Source organism: Channa argus, chromosome 22 (assembly GCF_033026475.1).
Source record: "Channa argus isolate prfri chromosome 22, Channa argus male v1.0, whole genome shotgun sequence".
In the NCBI taxonomy this organism is placed as follows: domain Eukaryota; kingdom Metazoa; phylum Chordata; class Actinopteri; order Anabantiformes; family Channidae; genus Channa; species Channa argus.
The window spans coordinates 1,111,442-1,127,408 of NC_090218.1; the positions used below are offsets into that span (position 1 = coordinate 1,111,442).

Below are 15,967 nucleotides of genomic sequence, written 5' to 3' on the forward strand. Positions count from 1 at the left end.
TTCATGTGTTACTACTATCTTATAATGATTTTTGTATTTTGCTGCCTCACTACCACATAATACAGCTTTTGCACAGACTTCTATGATAAACTAGGCTCATCACTGTTTCACTGTGTCTGTCATTATGAAATGTGACTGTCCTTTGCAATTTCCACTGGGGAAGGATAAGGTCTCCAGTTGAACTGTTTGTAAGAAATTATTTGAAGTTTCTGATGAAAGAGCTGTGTGTTGAGTTATGTTTATTCTATTTTACAATTAGACGGTAGGTTGAGACAAAAGAGTAAAAGATTTATATGAGTAAAAACTGTACAGGAACAACTGAACACACACACTTCCATTGAAAGTACATGTATAAAGCTCTGTTTTGTATCCTTTACCATATAGGTATAAGCGAGACAATCAGCAGTAAGCTATAAACACTTGGCATAATGTACAAAACATTTTTAAAACTATACAAAATGTGGTGAAAAAAGAAAATTGAACTAGTTGTCAGAGTCTATGTCGCTGTCCCCTCCAATAGATCTGAACTCTTCACTCTCCTCATCTTCACTAAGCTGAACCTGGGAGAGCACAGCTGGGCCTCTCCTCCGCGCTTCATCTTCTTCATCTTCCTCCTCCTCACTAATGCCATATTCTTCTCCATTTCCAAGACTAGAGGGCTGCATCTGACTCCTGCTCTCTGTTTCCTCATAGCTGCCATAGCTGAAGAAGGAATAAAAGATGGTTGGAAAGAAGTTAATGAATCACATGCGCACTAGCAAATGCAACCTCAGTGGCACAATGCCTGGATCAATTTAGGAATGTTAAAAAAAAGAAAGTTATCACAAACTGCCTGCTTGTAAATTTGTGAGGTTTCAAACAATCATTAACTTTCTAGAATACTGTTAAAGTGTTGTGAGAATTATTTGCTCTTGGGCCTGATGTACCTGACATTGCTGTCTTCCATGTGAGGCTCGTCGGCTCCATCTCCTTCGTAAGACATCATGCTCTCATCCTGGTCCATACCCATGCGGGCTGTCTCTTGAGCTCTCCGTGGAGGTGGAGGTCTCACGTCTACCTCTCTGTCAGAGTCACTGCCACTTTCTGATAGTTGGATTGCTGTAGGGGAGACACAAAGGGTTGTACATGGTCTCCACTGCAGAATGATATTTAAAATCCCTTTTGTTTATGTTTACGACACTACAAAAAGCAGCTAAAATGTCAGGGGTGGACTTACAGGAGAAAGGGTTATCACCCTCCTCTTCGCTGGCATCATCCTCCCCATCAGACATGAGAAGGTCCTGGTACAGCACACTAGCTTGGGCAGGGCGGTTAGATCTACTATCTTCCTCCTCTTCCTCGTCCTCTTCTTCGTCCTGCTCACTGACCCGTCTGTGGGGTGGTAGCAACATCTCCTCTTCATCATCCTCATCCTCCAGATCTCCTTCTGCATCCTCTGCCTATTAACAAGCCAGACAAATGAGAGATCAAGTTAATTATGTAAATAAAATAATAGAAAATTACCCCAACATGTTCAGGTGATCTAAGGGGATAAATAAATACACATACTGGAGGTCTGTTTCATGGTAATTCTTGGTAATAACAGTGGCATGACCTTAAATGAATATAGTTCTAAAACTGCAAATTTCTAAATGTGTAAACATACTTGGAGATAGGTTGGTACATTGTTATTGAGGTCTACATAATACATCTGTGTTTCTCTCATAAGAACTACAAAATTATCCCACAGAACTCGCTTTCTTACAGGAGCAGGAGTCTTCGGTTTGCCATCATCGTCCTCCTCAAAGCCTTCAATGTCCACATCTGACTCTTCTTCCCCAGGTCTTCTGCTGTGGCGTCCCTGAGGGACAGAATCATAAAGTCAGAGAACACCCTTGTCAAATTGTAAGAGCAAAAAATAGAAATCGCATTTACAATATCTTTTACGGTCTCTAACTATTGTATTGTCAGAAGCCTCTCTTACGGGGATAGGTACAACAAAGCATGTAAACAAGCTAGGTGCTCTGATGATAGTTTGGAGAGATGGCACTCTCTCCATACCTGCCCCCCTCTCTTCTCTGGAGCAACCACTAGAGGTCCCTCAGAGAAAAGGCTGCTGGGCTCTCTGGGTAGACTCCCTGAAGCCCCACTGTCAAAAAGATCAGCAGGCTGGCCAACACGACACAGGGGCACACACAAACAGAGAGACAGGACAAGAAGGAAGTGAAGGAGAAAAAACAGGTTGGGAAAAAGGAAACACTACCACAAGAACACTAGACTGTAGAGGTGAATGTCTAAATAGGACAGCACAGAGAACAAGTCCAGAAATACAAGGGACAGGAGGAGCTCTACAAGGAGTGGTAAGAAGACTACTACACATAGAAGGTAGGTGTGTACCTACTATGAAATGTTATATTGACAATATTGCAGGATACCAATATCTATGTCCTACCTGTGGTGTGTATGGTCCAGGAGTCAATGGGTCCAGACTCTCCAAGTCAGCTGCATCTAGAGCTGCCTCTTTCGCAGTAGAGATGTCCTTTTCCAACTGAGTCAAATGCTCATCATACTGGAAACACAACAGCACATGATTATAACATATTTAACGAGAATAACTACTTCCCAAATAGTGCAAAAAAACATAAGTTGTAACAGCCTGAATCAACTTTAAACCACTTATGACAGAATTTCATGTTTAACTTAAACTAGTCTGGTACAGTGTTGTTATCTAATTACCACTTATTACAAGGATATATACAACTCCCCCATCTATCATAAGGGAAGGATTATGATGGATGGGAAAGTAAAAGTAACATAAAAGTGCTTGTCAAGAGCGTGTAAATATGTACAACTGTTAGCATTATATATTTCTGAAATACCTCCAAATGAATCCCTGATGTTGTGGCAGCAATTTGGCCAATTATGTAGCTATTCTATTCGAATAGCCATCTATTCTATTCGAATAGCCATCTATTCTATTCGAATAGCCATCTATTCTATTCGAATAGCCATCTATTCTATCTATTCCATCTACAGCCATCTATTTTTTTGTTAACCCTTCCATACTAATAAACAAATATTGCATTTACATTAATGTCTGTTTTATAACTTGTTTAAATACCAGGGGAGATAATTATATATTAAACAACAAATTAGCACTTATCAAGATTCTGTTGCATTATTTCTAGCTGTAATGTTAATGGTAAAGCCCAGGAGAATGTAATTTACTACATAAATACTTAGAGTGCTAACCCTTCCCTGCAGAAAGCAAAACAATGATTAGACTTAGCATACCTCTGCCAAAGTCTGCTTACACACATTGACAATGTCCAGGGCTGTCTTGGTATAAGGACTGTCTGGCCCTGTGAAACATAGTGAAAAATTATGTAAAAGAATCCTCAAAAATAGAAGCTGTTGGTCACACATTTTTTTGTAAGGTCAAATTGACAGTGATATTACCATTGTACTTGATACTATTGGTGTGGATGTGACTGACATCTGAAAGGAACGTCTCCCGGTTCTGGTATTTGTGTTTGGAGATGTTCTTTTAATCCATAATTAACAAACAGAAAAAGAGGAAAATTTGCGGTTAAGGGTCTCTGTATTGATATGCAATTAGTTTGAAGGCTGAGACTTTGTATGACCCTCACCTTGCGGATGCTCTCCAGGTCCATGGGATTTACAATCACTTTATAATAATCAGGCACAAACTTCTTGTTGACAGGATGATGGAAGGGCCATGACTATAGAGAAGGGGAAGGATTAGGAATGAACTGCAGATTAACCTTTATTTTGTAGAACCTGTTCAGTGTTACATATTTAAAAAAGAGTCAAAATAATTAACACTAACTGCTTTAAAGAAATGCAAAAAAGAAGCGACTCACATCAGGAACCACCATCATTTTCTGGGTCACAATGTTATCCAGGATGAAGGAGAAGGCCACCTGATCATCATCATCTAGCAGGGGGTTGATTGCTTTCTCTAGCCTCACCAGCCTGTCTTCCTTCTACACGCACACACACAGAAATTTTAGAGTTGGGGATTAAAAATGCTGTGTGCAGGTTCCTCAGTTAGACTGCAACACGGCAGTGAATGCTGTTGTCCTGTCTGCAGCAGCTCGCAGGGGGCTGCTGTAGATGTAGAACGCAGGTGAAACTAAATATGAAAGTTTTTTTATACAAGTGTTTGTAGAGCTCATGTACAGAGTTCTACTTGCTTTTAAGCTGTTTTGGGTATTAATAAAAATGATTATCTTATGATCAGTGCTTTTTTGAATGAGGCAGAAAGGATATACTGCAGTTAGATTGAGGTTCCTTCCAACAAATGAACCAATCACAAAAAAATTAGTTTCAAAAATCGAGGCAGGCAAGCAAAACCTTCACATTTACATCACTGTAGCTTGGTTGTGCACCCTGTACTTTGGGAAGCATGAATTGGACTTTAATGTGGAAATACATACATGACAAACATTTACACTTACCTCTTTCAGTTTAGCATCACATAAGTCCAACATGGACTGTGCTACCTGTGTTATTGGATGCTTTGCACCTGGCAGAAGAAAAATGAAGAGCCACCTTAAAACACCGATGTGGAACTCATATAAGCTTTTCTTAAAGATTTTTAAATGTGTTTTTATAACTTTACCATTGTAGGTTGCACTGTTTTTAACAATAAGCTCCACTGCTTCACGAAACTCGTCCCTCGATGGGTACATTCGTTTACGTACATTCTCTCTCAGTGTCTGCAGGTCCATGGGCCGAGTGATGATCTTATAGTAATCCTTCACAACCTTTGCATTAACCGGTGTGTGAAATGGATATGTCTGCATAGATGTAAAGGTGGTAATGGTAAGACAAGTAGAGCAGTGAAGGAGGTATATGGTAAAAGTAAAATGTTGAGGTGAAGGAGTTTGTTCCTGTGATATCTTACGCTGGGGTTATCCCGCATGTCATTGATGATGCTCTCCAGTACAGAGGACAAGGTCACCATGGGGTCAGTGCGTCTGCGGTGGATGGCCTTGTGTGGCTTCTATGCACAAAAATAGTGTAAACGTTTAACTAAAGGGACTCTGAGCTTTAAAGTGTTAAAACAAATTGTAAAACAAAATTACTTACATTAAGATAGTCACAGTGTACAGCGCTGCCTACACGCCTTTTCTTTTTTGGTGGGAGCTGTTGCTTGGGGAACTTGAGCACTAAAGACTTCCTCCGCACTTCATCGGCACTGTAGAGAAATAAAGTTTTTACAAACTGTAGCACAATAGTCTGTGTTTGAAGGATTCTTGCTGTCCATGGACAAGGTTGATATAATACTGAGCTTGTTATGAGTACCTCTCAATGAGCTGTTTGCCCAGCACAATCTTAGTACCCTCCACCTTGATCAATTCCTCATTGTCATTGTGAATGACAGTCTTTTCCAGCTCCTCTTCCTGCTCTTCTGTCATAGCAACTGGGTTGGAGGGTGGGGCATTGGTCTGATAGTACAGTGGGCAGAACTTGTTGGTCCTCATGTGCCCAATGGCTCCACATGCTCCACACTTCAGCTAGGTAAAATAGACACATTTAGGAACACGAATAATAATATAATACTAAAAGAACAATCATTCCACTTGTCATAATAGCTAAAGCAATGTAAGCATAATATAAAGTTACCATTTAGCTGGGTACCAAAAGCAGGTAAAGGAAAGAGGAACTAGAGGAATATAGTACTGAATCAGCAAGCTTACTTTTACCTTGAGGTCTGGTCTCTCTTTGACCTTCTTGGCCTTCTTCTCTGGTGGTCCCTTGATCTTGTCCTTCTCTTGGTTTCTCTTCAGCCTTCTCAGCTGCTCCTGAATACGTCTGCGCTCCTTCCTCATCTCTTCCCTATGCTGTTCATCGAAGAGGGCAAACTTTCGTCTGCAGCCACAAATATACATAAAACTGGCTGTTTAATTGTCAGTAGTTCATTTGTGGTGGTGCTATGGACATGAATTGCATCACCACTAGAAAACCCAGCATATGGTAGACATCTGATAAATGTAAGATATTTACATTCTGTTTTTATCCACATTTAAGACATTGTTCCAACTTTTGAATTGGGGTTGTAAAACTGGGTGTTCACTCACAATCCCCTTGCAGAGGTTGAGCAGTTTTACAAAGAAGAATTGGGAAAAACTGAAATGTCCATAACAAAGCTGGTGAGACCTTTCCACAAAGGCTCAATGCTGTAATTGTTGTTTAAGGAGCACCTACTACCTATTATTTTTAAGCTATTGTGAAATGAGCACCTACAACTTAAACGTGAAAGCTGTTATTTGATATAAAAAAATACAAATATATTTTTTAAAAAAGGGGAAAATTGCCAAGGCGTGGGAATTTGTTCTTTTTCTAAACACTGTATGTATTTGCCTCATTTTGATAGACATAGCTCAATAAGGAGCACATTTTTACACCACAAAGGCACCAAGCAATATAGACACAAATGAGGTTAGTCTGTGCTGTGACTTGACTTATAAACAAATACCTACTGAAAGACAAGAGATCTCAAGTTATAAAGGCACTTACATGAATTCATCATCCTTGGTGGTTCTAATCCTTAGGTAGGCATCAATGACTGCAGCCTTGCGTACTGTTTCGCAGCGGACATACTCTTTGCCGTCTTCATCCCTGAAGGTCCGATAGATCTTGAGTCGCTTTCCTGTAGCCGAAGAGTTTAGGCTAGTGACAGAGGACGTGTCGTCATCCTTGTGGGAACTGGTGGATAAAGAGCTGGCTATAGAGCAAACAGATGTAACAATTCCAGTTAGAGATACTAACAGTTACACAGGTAATGCAGATATGTCCTCAGTGAACCAAAAATAGATGCAGACTCACACAAGCCTTTGCGGCGCTCCTTGCGTCCCTTGTTGTCACGATCGCTATCCTCACCCATCAGCATCCTCTGAAGCTCCTTCCTTTCCTGTTCCTCCCTCTCACGGGAAAGCTGGGAGCTAGTCTTTTTGTTCTGCAGCATGTTTTCAATATTTTTCCCCATCTCCTCAAAGTCACTGTCCTCTGCTGAGCTGCTGTCTGTGTCTGTGGAGAGCACCTCTGTGGATTCTAACACCCTTTAGTGGAGGAAACATGGAGATGTTTCAAAATCTGCTCAGACAGGATGCTAAATAACATATATGTGGGCCAAAATAAGACTATTACTTGTTCTGCAGGTCAAAGATTCTCTGGCACTCTTCCTTGTATCGCTCCTGGTGTTCAGCAACAGAGAAACGAGAGCCTCTGGCAAACTTGCTCATGGGTCCCTCACCTGAACGTGCCTGCTCTGTGGACATGGTTCTCACAACGTCTATCACCTCCCAGCGTGAAAGCTTCTTGATCTAAAACACACACACACACACACACACACACACACACACAGGAATTGTCACTCTCATAAATCTCCAAAAAGTTAACAATCCTGACCTGCAAGGAGAGATTTTAATTAAAAATACAGAAAAACCCCCAACAATTTAAGATGGGTTAGGATTTATTGCTGTCATATCACCACAGTCTTACCTCTTCCTCAGGGACACCAAACTTGCGCAGCAGCTGCTTGGCATTCTTAAGTGACAACCTCCTTAGGTCAGCATCTGTCCCCGTTACTGTCTTCTTAACAGGCTGTGGCTCCTTGTCATCCTGAAAACCCACACCGGATAAAGTTTACACCGTCTATACCTAAATATGGCAAAACATGCAGTGGCAGACTCTGCTATAAACAGTCAGACCTTCTGCTGAGTGGGCTTGTTGGGCACTTTGACATAGGAAAAACCCTCTCCACACCCGGTAGGGTCAGCCACTCCTGTAACTTCCAACAGGCATTTTCCTTTCATGGCAGAAATGAAGGCTCTTGTTGTGTTCCAAGGTGCTGTCCGCACCTATGATCAGTGAGACAGGAACAGTATGGAGAGAATCTAAAAACAATTGTACGTAATTATGCGATGAGGAAAAACTTGTATCAATACCTCATCATCAATCTTCATTTGGAAGTCTTCTTCGTTCTCCTCCTCTGGAGCAAAGAAGGATTTCTCACCATATCCAGCATCCTAAAGAGGAAAAAATGACTTTGTTGACCTATTTGACCAACATTTGTATGTCCATTTGGAATTCTTTAGAGGTAGATACTGTTACCTTGAGTCTCTGCTCTGCCACTAGCATACTATAGTAAGCACAGCACTGCTCTGGAGACACCATGGCTCTGATCTCTTCTTCTGTAGGCAACCTGAAGTCAGGCTTCAGAACCCACCAGTTAGAGTCCATCCCTGGAAACATGACAAGACATTGCTAGTAATTTTCTCTCTCCTGCACTCCTGCTAATGTTAACTTTCACCAAATACAGTACGCAGTATAATAGCAAATAACAAAAACAGTGCTTATTTCCATTATACATAGGTATATTTCATGAAATCAAAATGTGCTGATGTAATTAGAGAACATTTGTACCCTACATCCTTTTACCTTCCTTAAAATACATCTTACCAGTAGAGGAAAATCTATTGTAGAAGTAAAAAATTCTTTCTCTCCCTGTCAATTCAAGGTGCACACACACACACACACACACACACACACACAAACACACACACACACACACACACACAGCTGAGCTTATGCCACCTCAAACAGCACAATATCAATTTATAACGTCAACTCTACTTTAATATCACAATATCAAATTAGGTTAGCCCAAAAAATTATGATGGGCATCTGCACAATGAACATACATAGGATGTAGCATCAATTATATAACAAGTTTTACCTGTACGTTTAAAGTCAGCACAGAGTTTCAGTCGCTTCCTGATGCTGCTTTCCGAGTGTGAGGGAAAAGCTTTTTTTATATCTTCCATACGGATTCTCCTGGGACGATCCTTACTTTTCCAGAAAAGGCGGTAAATAAACACCTGCAGAAGAGAGATGTAAGAGTTCAGTATTTGCAAAAACAACAGCTCAAGTTTCTGGGAGAGATCATGGAAGTGAACATACTTGAAGGAAGTCTCTAATGTGGGTATTGGCACGTTTGGAGTTGGGCCCAGGAACCTCAAACAAGGGGCACTCCTGGCCAACTACAAAAATGTCCACAATCTCTCTAACATAGTAGCCGTGTCGTGTTCGCAGAACGAGAAAGTCAGTCTGTGGCATCTTGTGAAGGTAGATTGGAGCACGAAAAAGGTTGTTCTCAAATGCCTAAAAAGAAAAGAAAAAAGAACAAACATCTCACACTTTATAATAACATATAAGTGATGCTTCATATGCTCAGCTAAAGTGAATATTTAATTTTTTATGTTGACGTAGCTGACCTGGAGCAGCTGTCCTGGATGCAGTGAACCCAGGAAAGGTGATGTGTGGCAGTACACAGTCTCTCCATATTTACAGTCAGGTGCCCCGGGATCCTTTCCTGGTTTCTGAAGAAGAACACACCAATCATTCAACACAATATTTTAACTCTATCCAATACACAAGGAACGAGCAGATAATTTGACATCTGAAGCTGCAAGTTTAACTTAGTAATAACAGCACCAAAATTCTGCACTGAAATTTGCACTGTGAAATAATTAATATAGTCAATATATAAATCTATGTAACAATGTGTTGTTAAGGAACCATTCAAAATATTTTGAGATTTGAAAGCAGATAAAGATTCGCAACTCACCCTTTTATAGTAGTTTTTTATCTTTGACGCCATACCGACTTGCATGATAAGTGGAGGATATTCTTCGCTGTACTCTGCCAAGATGAGATCTCCATCTTTGCCTGTCAGGTCCTGTGGGGTTCTCATGAAGAACATGTCTCCTCCTCCTGATGCCTGACGTTCCTGCTCTCGCATCTATAAAAAAAATTATTAACATGTACACGAATGTCATCTATTGTAAAAACAGATCAAATACAGAAAATACAGCGAGGTTCTGTATGGTCAGAGTATGACACTTGTTTTAAGCAAGGCTCCACCTTAGCCTTCTTCTTAATGTGCTTGAGTAATGGCTGGACAGCATGGGGACCTGGCTGAGCCAATGCTCCAAATGAGTACTTCTTCAAAGTCCCCCGATGAAACTGCCTCAGTTTCATTGGGCCCATGTGAGTGGGGAAGAATGGTTGCCTTAGCTCCAGTGCTGGGATGGAGTGCTGTTAAAGAAAGATACGTTACTTAATCACATTACATAACAATCTAAACTTTGACTGTTTTACAGGTTATGAAAATTATGTCATGTTTAGGGCAGTGGGGATATGACGACGCATATCATGTGCTGTTACAAACAGGAATATCGTTTCATATTATGCTCCATTATTCATGTCTTTGGGTTGCTAATAGCATTCTTTTTGGCATTATGTGGAACCTTTCTTCCACATCGAGCGAATGCAGCAAGAGAAGAGATTGAAGGTGACACAGAACAGAGTAATTCAGAAAAGAAAAACATGTACCCAACAGTAACCCAAATGGAAAATTGTATCTACCTGTTGAAGAGCTTTGTAATTAATGGAATTTTGTATTAAATTATAGTTTCCAATTATTATTAAAACAAAATTCTCTTTATATTGTGTTATAAATCTAGCAGATTCCTTTCCATTAGTTTCATGCTTTCGCCCCTCGCTATAACTCAAACTCACTCATTCAGGCAAGACAGTTTACGATCTAGCTAAGCCTGTTGGCATCCTGTTACCCAGTAAGGCAGTTTTATAATGTTCTTTTTGAGCAAAAAGATCCTCAGTGTTAGTGGTGAATGGCGAACTCCATTCAGGATTAGGAACAAACGAGTCTTGTGTACCCACCTTAAATTTTATTACAACAGCTTTTACATGTGTTTCTCATGCTTCTATTGCACATAATACACTTCACTGACCTTCATGTATGAGAACTTGGCTTCCCAAGTTATAATGCTGTGCTTTAGTATGATATACATCTTCGCCAGCACATGAAATAACTTTAACGGGATATTAAAGGTTGGTCATATCACACTGCTCAAGTCATGTTTATACATGTTCTGCCCCGTTGTTTTACTGTTTTTTTTGTGAGAGGGTGCTTACCTGAATGATGTTTCCACCAAAGGTCCCCCTCAGACCCTGTTGTTTGGGATAGTAAAATTCATCATTGGAGAGGTTCCAGGGGTCCTTCACCTCAGGCTGGGACATGTTCTGAGTTGAGAGAAAACAGATTTCCCACTGAGTGTAATGTCATTCATATCTTAGACATCTTCAGTTTCAAATGACCTGCATCTCAGATGAAGCAGCACATAATGTGATCTGGCATTTTGTGCCAGCTCTGCTGAAGAAGCATACCTGCTGTGGCTCATCTTTTATCACTCCGGTCTTCCCCAGCAAGATGCGGCTCTTTTTGATTGCAGTTTCCTTCTTATTCTCTTTTGATGGGGAGTGAGACGTTGTTTCTTCCTTTTCATCAGGAATTTCTACAAGACACCATGGTTTTGTCTGAAGTCTAAATTAAGATGCTAATTTTGGAACAAGCCTTATAGAATGGAACATGTTGCCTAAGAAGATCCAAGTTTCGAACATACCTAAAATAATATTCTCATCATTGGGATCCAGTGTAAGAACAGGTGGCGTAAGCATGTGATACATTTCCTGGTCATCCCAGATAATGTTGTCTTCCCAGCGTCCATAAACCAACTCTTCATTGTCAATTGGGAAAATAGAAAACCAGGCATAGTCTTCTTCCTGAGAAGCTACAGAAAATCACAAACAATCAAAACAATGAGAACTTAAGCTCTGATAAGACAGGCTGGATTCATTCCGGTTTACTACTCACCCTGATTATCATGGTTGCTTTTTTCACGTTTAGAGCCAGAGACTGAAGAAGTTTTGGGCATTGGAGGTGGTGTAGGTGGCACCAACTGGGAATTACTTCTTGTCAGACCTGTAAGATTAAACAGATTATTACATACTTTTAGAATGTTATTAGGTATATGCTGCCGCTGTGATTTGCAAAACCCACCTTGGAATAGCAGGAAGTTTAAATCATAGACATAAAAAAACAAGGCATTTTTTCTATTTTGTATTTCTTTCTGTCACCTTACCCTGCTGTGCATTGTAGGCATTGGCATTGCGGGTCATGCTAGAGGGCAGCCATCCTGCCAGGCTGGCTCGCTGAGTCTTGGTGCCCTTGTGTTTTATGTCCTCTCCATTCCAGATAATATCATCCTCCCATTGCAATTGAGTAACCATCAGGAAGAGCTCATTCTCAAGAGCTGCTCTGTCTTTATCTTCATCAATATTATCATCATCATTATCATCATTGTTCTTGTCCTGCATCTGAAACTAAAGACATATTACAAACTTTGACCTGTAGGACAATATTATTTTCCAGCTATAGATGTCACATGTCGGCATACCTCTTCAACAATCTCTGTTATTTTTCTAGGTGTGTCCTGCTTCTGAGGCTCATTGGTGTCGTCTTCTTTTAGCTTAAACCCATAATTGAAATTGCTTCCATCTTCAGCAACACCTAGCATGTCATACCAAAGCTGGGCTGGGCCATATCTCCATTCAGCTACTCTTGGTCGAGACTCTGCCTCCTTGTCCCCATCACCACAAGTTTGTGAAAACTTAGATTCTACTGGAGCCATCATGGTTATCTGGATGGGTAAAAAAAATTTGTAAAATCTTTGGTATAAGGGTAAGATACATTGCTAGACTACCAACAAGATATTATGAGAGCCTGTAACACTGAAAGACTTACCTCATCATCAGAAAGGCACTGCTCTGGGGGTGGAGGGGGTGTGTACTCATAAGTCCACCCAGACTTCTTTTCCTGGCTTTGGTCTGTTGGTTCCCCTTCTGGAGGGGGCGTCCCAGGTTGAGGGTCCCGGTGCTTTCGTTTCTTCTTCCTGCGGGCACTCCGCCAAACTGATGGCATGTTCTTTCCAGGACCAAATAGTCGTAAGAACCTAAGCACCTAGTTGGTTATCCAAGACAATAAAACCAATCAGTACATTCTTTGATCTTACACTAATAATAACAACATTTGCATGCCTAATGACAAGTAGTATCTCAGCTCAATGTCTGTAAAGATGCTTTACCTTTCCAGGCCTAAACTCTGGGAAGAGCTCTGTAACACTTGGCAGTGCTTTGGCAGCATCCTTTTGCATAATGCCAGCAAGTGGGAGGTTGAGTCTGTCTGGAGGCCCTCCATTACCTGAGCCCTGGCAGGGGCGGTCCGTTTCTGACTCAGAGTCTGAGGAGCTGCTAAAATCAACCTTATCACCTGTAGAGGATGGTGCAATGATGGAGGGAAGGATAATGCCATCACCCTCTTCCCCAACTGCATGGAGAGACAATCACAGATCATGACAGCAGAAGAGATAATCAAATGGCACCATTAGATAACTGCATCTAAAATACTTGAATATAAGCTCACAGCTTATTTAATGTACTTCATTATCAAGTGTTAACATTTGCTAGTCACAGGAAAGGAAAACGTTTAATAAATATATTCACACTGATTAAGTAGCACTAGGAAATCCCTTTTTCTAGCAAATCTGTAAACAGTTCAAACCCAGTTTCTCTACTGGGAGCAATCAAAAGTAAACATGTCCCCACCATTTGTGGGACAGGAGGGTTCCTCTTTTTTAGCAGATGTAGGGAGAGTTGGTGGTGGTGGAGGAGGCATAAGCTTAGAATCAATATCCTCACAGTCTGCGTCGTAGTCATCCTCATCATCTAAGATTAAGAAATTTGAAAAACAACATTTTTAATTTTCTTGGTATGATCTAATGGACATTGTGGTACAAAAAAGGATTTACAGAAGGGGTTGGGGAAGTTTTCTTTTATCTATGCTAACATTTGTAAAATCTATAACATTTTAACAGCACAAATATTTTACTCTTCTATTTTTTGTAAATAAATTAAATAAAAGAGGAAAAAATAGTTTACATTAATAAGCAATGCACAAAAATAATTCTGTTATTTTTAACAGACTAACAATAATAATGTAACCGTGACTCTGAGGAGCTGTTAAACAATCACCTGTTTTCCTGCTGGGGTGCAAAGACCCCATGGCCTGACGGTACTTCTTAGTCTCATCCTCAGCAACTTCACTGATGTCAGAATAATCCACTGCATCTTCAGTGCTTTTTACCCAACCTGAATGAAGCAATATATTGGAAATGTGACTCCAACATAAGCTACATTAATGCAAAGTTGCATCATATATTTAACCTCACCCTCTGCATCGACATTTCCAGTCTCTCGAGTTTCCTCTTGATCATCTTCCTCATTGGCAGTGATCTCTGTTATGAGTGAGCCCAGACCAAGGGTACCCAAACCAGCCAAATGCTTTTTGGACTCCTGAGTTGAGTGGAAAGGGCAGGAGCAGAATAGAACATTATAAAAAGCACTCAAAAGCTGAACTGTGTTAATTGATGAAATAAAATAAGCTGTAAATCCTATAAAACTACAAATAAATATTAGTTTAAACACAATGCACGATGATACTGATTCAAATTTACTTAGTGTTGCTGTGAAACAGTGCCTTTAAAACACCTACATTGTCCAGAACACTGTCATCCTCTAGTTGTCCATCTTCATTGATGTTTCCAAAGAGGAATCCTGTTAAAGAAAATGGGCGATCTTGGTCCTCATCACTGTCTGAGTCTGACATCCTGACATGTGACAAAAACAAAACATTTGCAACTGAGTCATGTTGTGATATTATACCTAAAAATCACCATTTGTTTGTCTTTTTTGGGTGTAAAACAATTCTGCTTTTCTTAAGTTGGTGGTTTGAGCTCAATTGTACTGCCCTGGACGATAGCATCCTCACTGAACAGAAGCTCAAATACCTAACGTTTACGATTGATTTATCCCTGCCTCATTAACTAGCAGTGTCAGGTAAACAAAGCCACAGTCTGTTAAGATCTCAATAACGTTAGTGGCTATTTTTTACCCTAAGTATAAACGTTTACTGGATTAATGGTGTGTTTAAATGCCAGGTTTAACTTATGCTTCTAAACAAAAACAAGATAACGTTAAGCTATTGAACCAAAGGTTAGCAATAAATGCAGAAGTAGTGATAATGGCCAACATCAGCTAGCTAACCTTAGTAAAAAGCGAAACATTTAAAAATTCATAAACGTTACATTCACTTACCTTGGGTGACTTACTTCAAATTAAGCGAGTCTGGGTATAAGACAGATTCATAAAGCTATCTACTAAGGCAAAATATTAAGCACAGGCAGCTAATCTGCTAACATTGGTTATAGGATAGTCTGATAAAGTATGTTAACGTTAGCTTTAGCTAAAATGGCTAATGTACGCTTAGCGAAATACCTAAGCAAAATTTATATAAGCGTATTTCACACTTGTGCCTGCGTCAACATGACGAGGTAAAAATAAACCATTAAGTTTTTACATGACTAGGTCCCGTATAAAGTTCTGTGTATATATCTCTGTCATGCACTGTAGTGCACTGCGAAGTAGCTACATCATAAGCCAGCTAACAGACATTTAGTCCAAGTGACCCGGATGAACATCATGAAACGTTCAGGAACTCGTCATGACGTAGTAACATTTCGTGTTTGTGGCCATTTGTTTCCCTCGGAGAAGCGGGTTCTTTAAGTCAAATTTTGTGTTTAACTTTATGTTCTATGTTGAAAAGACAATAACATCGTCGTCATTAGACATTGGATGTAAACCCCTCAATGTACACAGCAGCTGGCACAGTACAGTGAGTGCACAGTGTGTAGATGATAGATAATGCGCTGAAAAAAATAATCTAATCAGCAGGAAATCTGTTCTCTCTCCTTTAGGCATCTGCAAATATTAGGTCTTTGTATTTATGAAAAATGTATACATTAAGCTACACGTATTTGCAGCTTATTGATTTTTTATGTTTTCATTGTGTAAAACTGTAGCTAACCTAGTAGCAGCACCGTAGAATAATAAAGTGTTGAAACAAAGATTGTGACCACAGAACTTAAAATCTATGTAAGCTAATGATTGGGAATGATATTTGATAATATACAAATTCCTA

At 40.0% G+C, this 15,967-nt stretch overlaps 1 protein-coding gene across 8 annotated transcripts; it reads right to left on the reverse strand.

Annotated features, from left to right (window-relative positions):
- Positions 1 to 222: 222 nt before the first annotated feature.
- Positions 223 to 15,458, reverse strand: taf1 (TAF1 RNA polymerase II, TATA box binding protein (TBP)-associated factor). Of its 8 annotated transcripts, none has more exons than XM_067492604.1 (42): positions 15,085 to 15,457; positions 14,483 to 14,597; positions 14,160 to 14,283; positions 13,963 to 14,079; positions 13,537 to 13,656; positions 13,017 to 13,258; positions 12,677 to 12,892; positions 12,330 to 12,572; positions 12,015 to 12,249; positions 11,747 to 11,854; positions 11,496 to 11,663; positions 11,260 to 11,387; positions 11,008 to 11,115; positions 9,934 to 10,107; positions 9,638 to 9,811; positions 9,285 to 9,389; positions 8,971 to 9,171; positions 8,747 to 8,888; positions 8,470 to 8,514; positions 8,122 to 8,252; positions 7,956 to 8,036; positions 7,719 to 7,868; positions 7,510 to 7,629; positions 7,156 to 7,331; positions 6,835 to 7,067; positions 6,526 to 6,733; positions 5,706 to 5,877; positions 5,311 to 5,522; positions 5,095 to 5,203; positions 4,910 to 5,008; positions 4,625 to 4,802; positions 4,461 to 4,528; positions 3,864 to 3,986; positions 3,630 to 3,722; positions 3,439 to 3,523; positions 3,274 to 3,341; positions 2,432 to 2,548; positions 2,041 to 2,148; positions 1,745 to 1,840; positions 1,217 to 1,439; positions 927 to 1,098; positions 223 to 702 (listed from the first exon to the last, which is right to left on the reverse strand). In XM_067492604.1, exons 2-42 carry the CDS (start codon positions 14,594 to 14,596, stop codon positions 483 to 485), a joined length of 6,006 nt encoding a protein of 2,001 aa, XP_067348705.1. In that variant the 5' UTR covers position 14,597; positions 15,085 to 15,457; the 3' UTR covers positions 223 to 482. The 8 variants fall into 8 exon arrangements, 7 of the variants coding, with proteins under 7 accessions (XP_067348705.1, XP_067348706.1, XP_067348704.1 ...); XM_067492605.1 differs by having other exon boundaries at positions 5,712 to 5,877; positions 12,015 to 12,255; XM_067492603.1 differs by having other exon boundaries at positions 12,015 to 12,255.
- Positions 15,459 to 15,967: the final 509 nt, after the last annotated feature.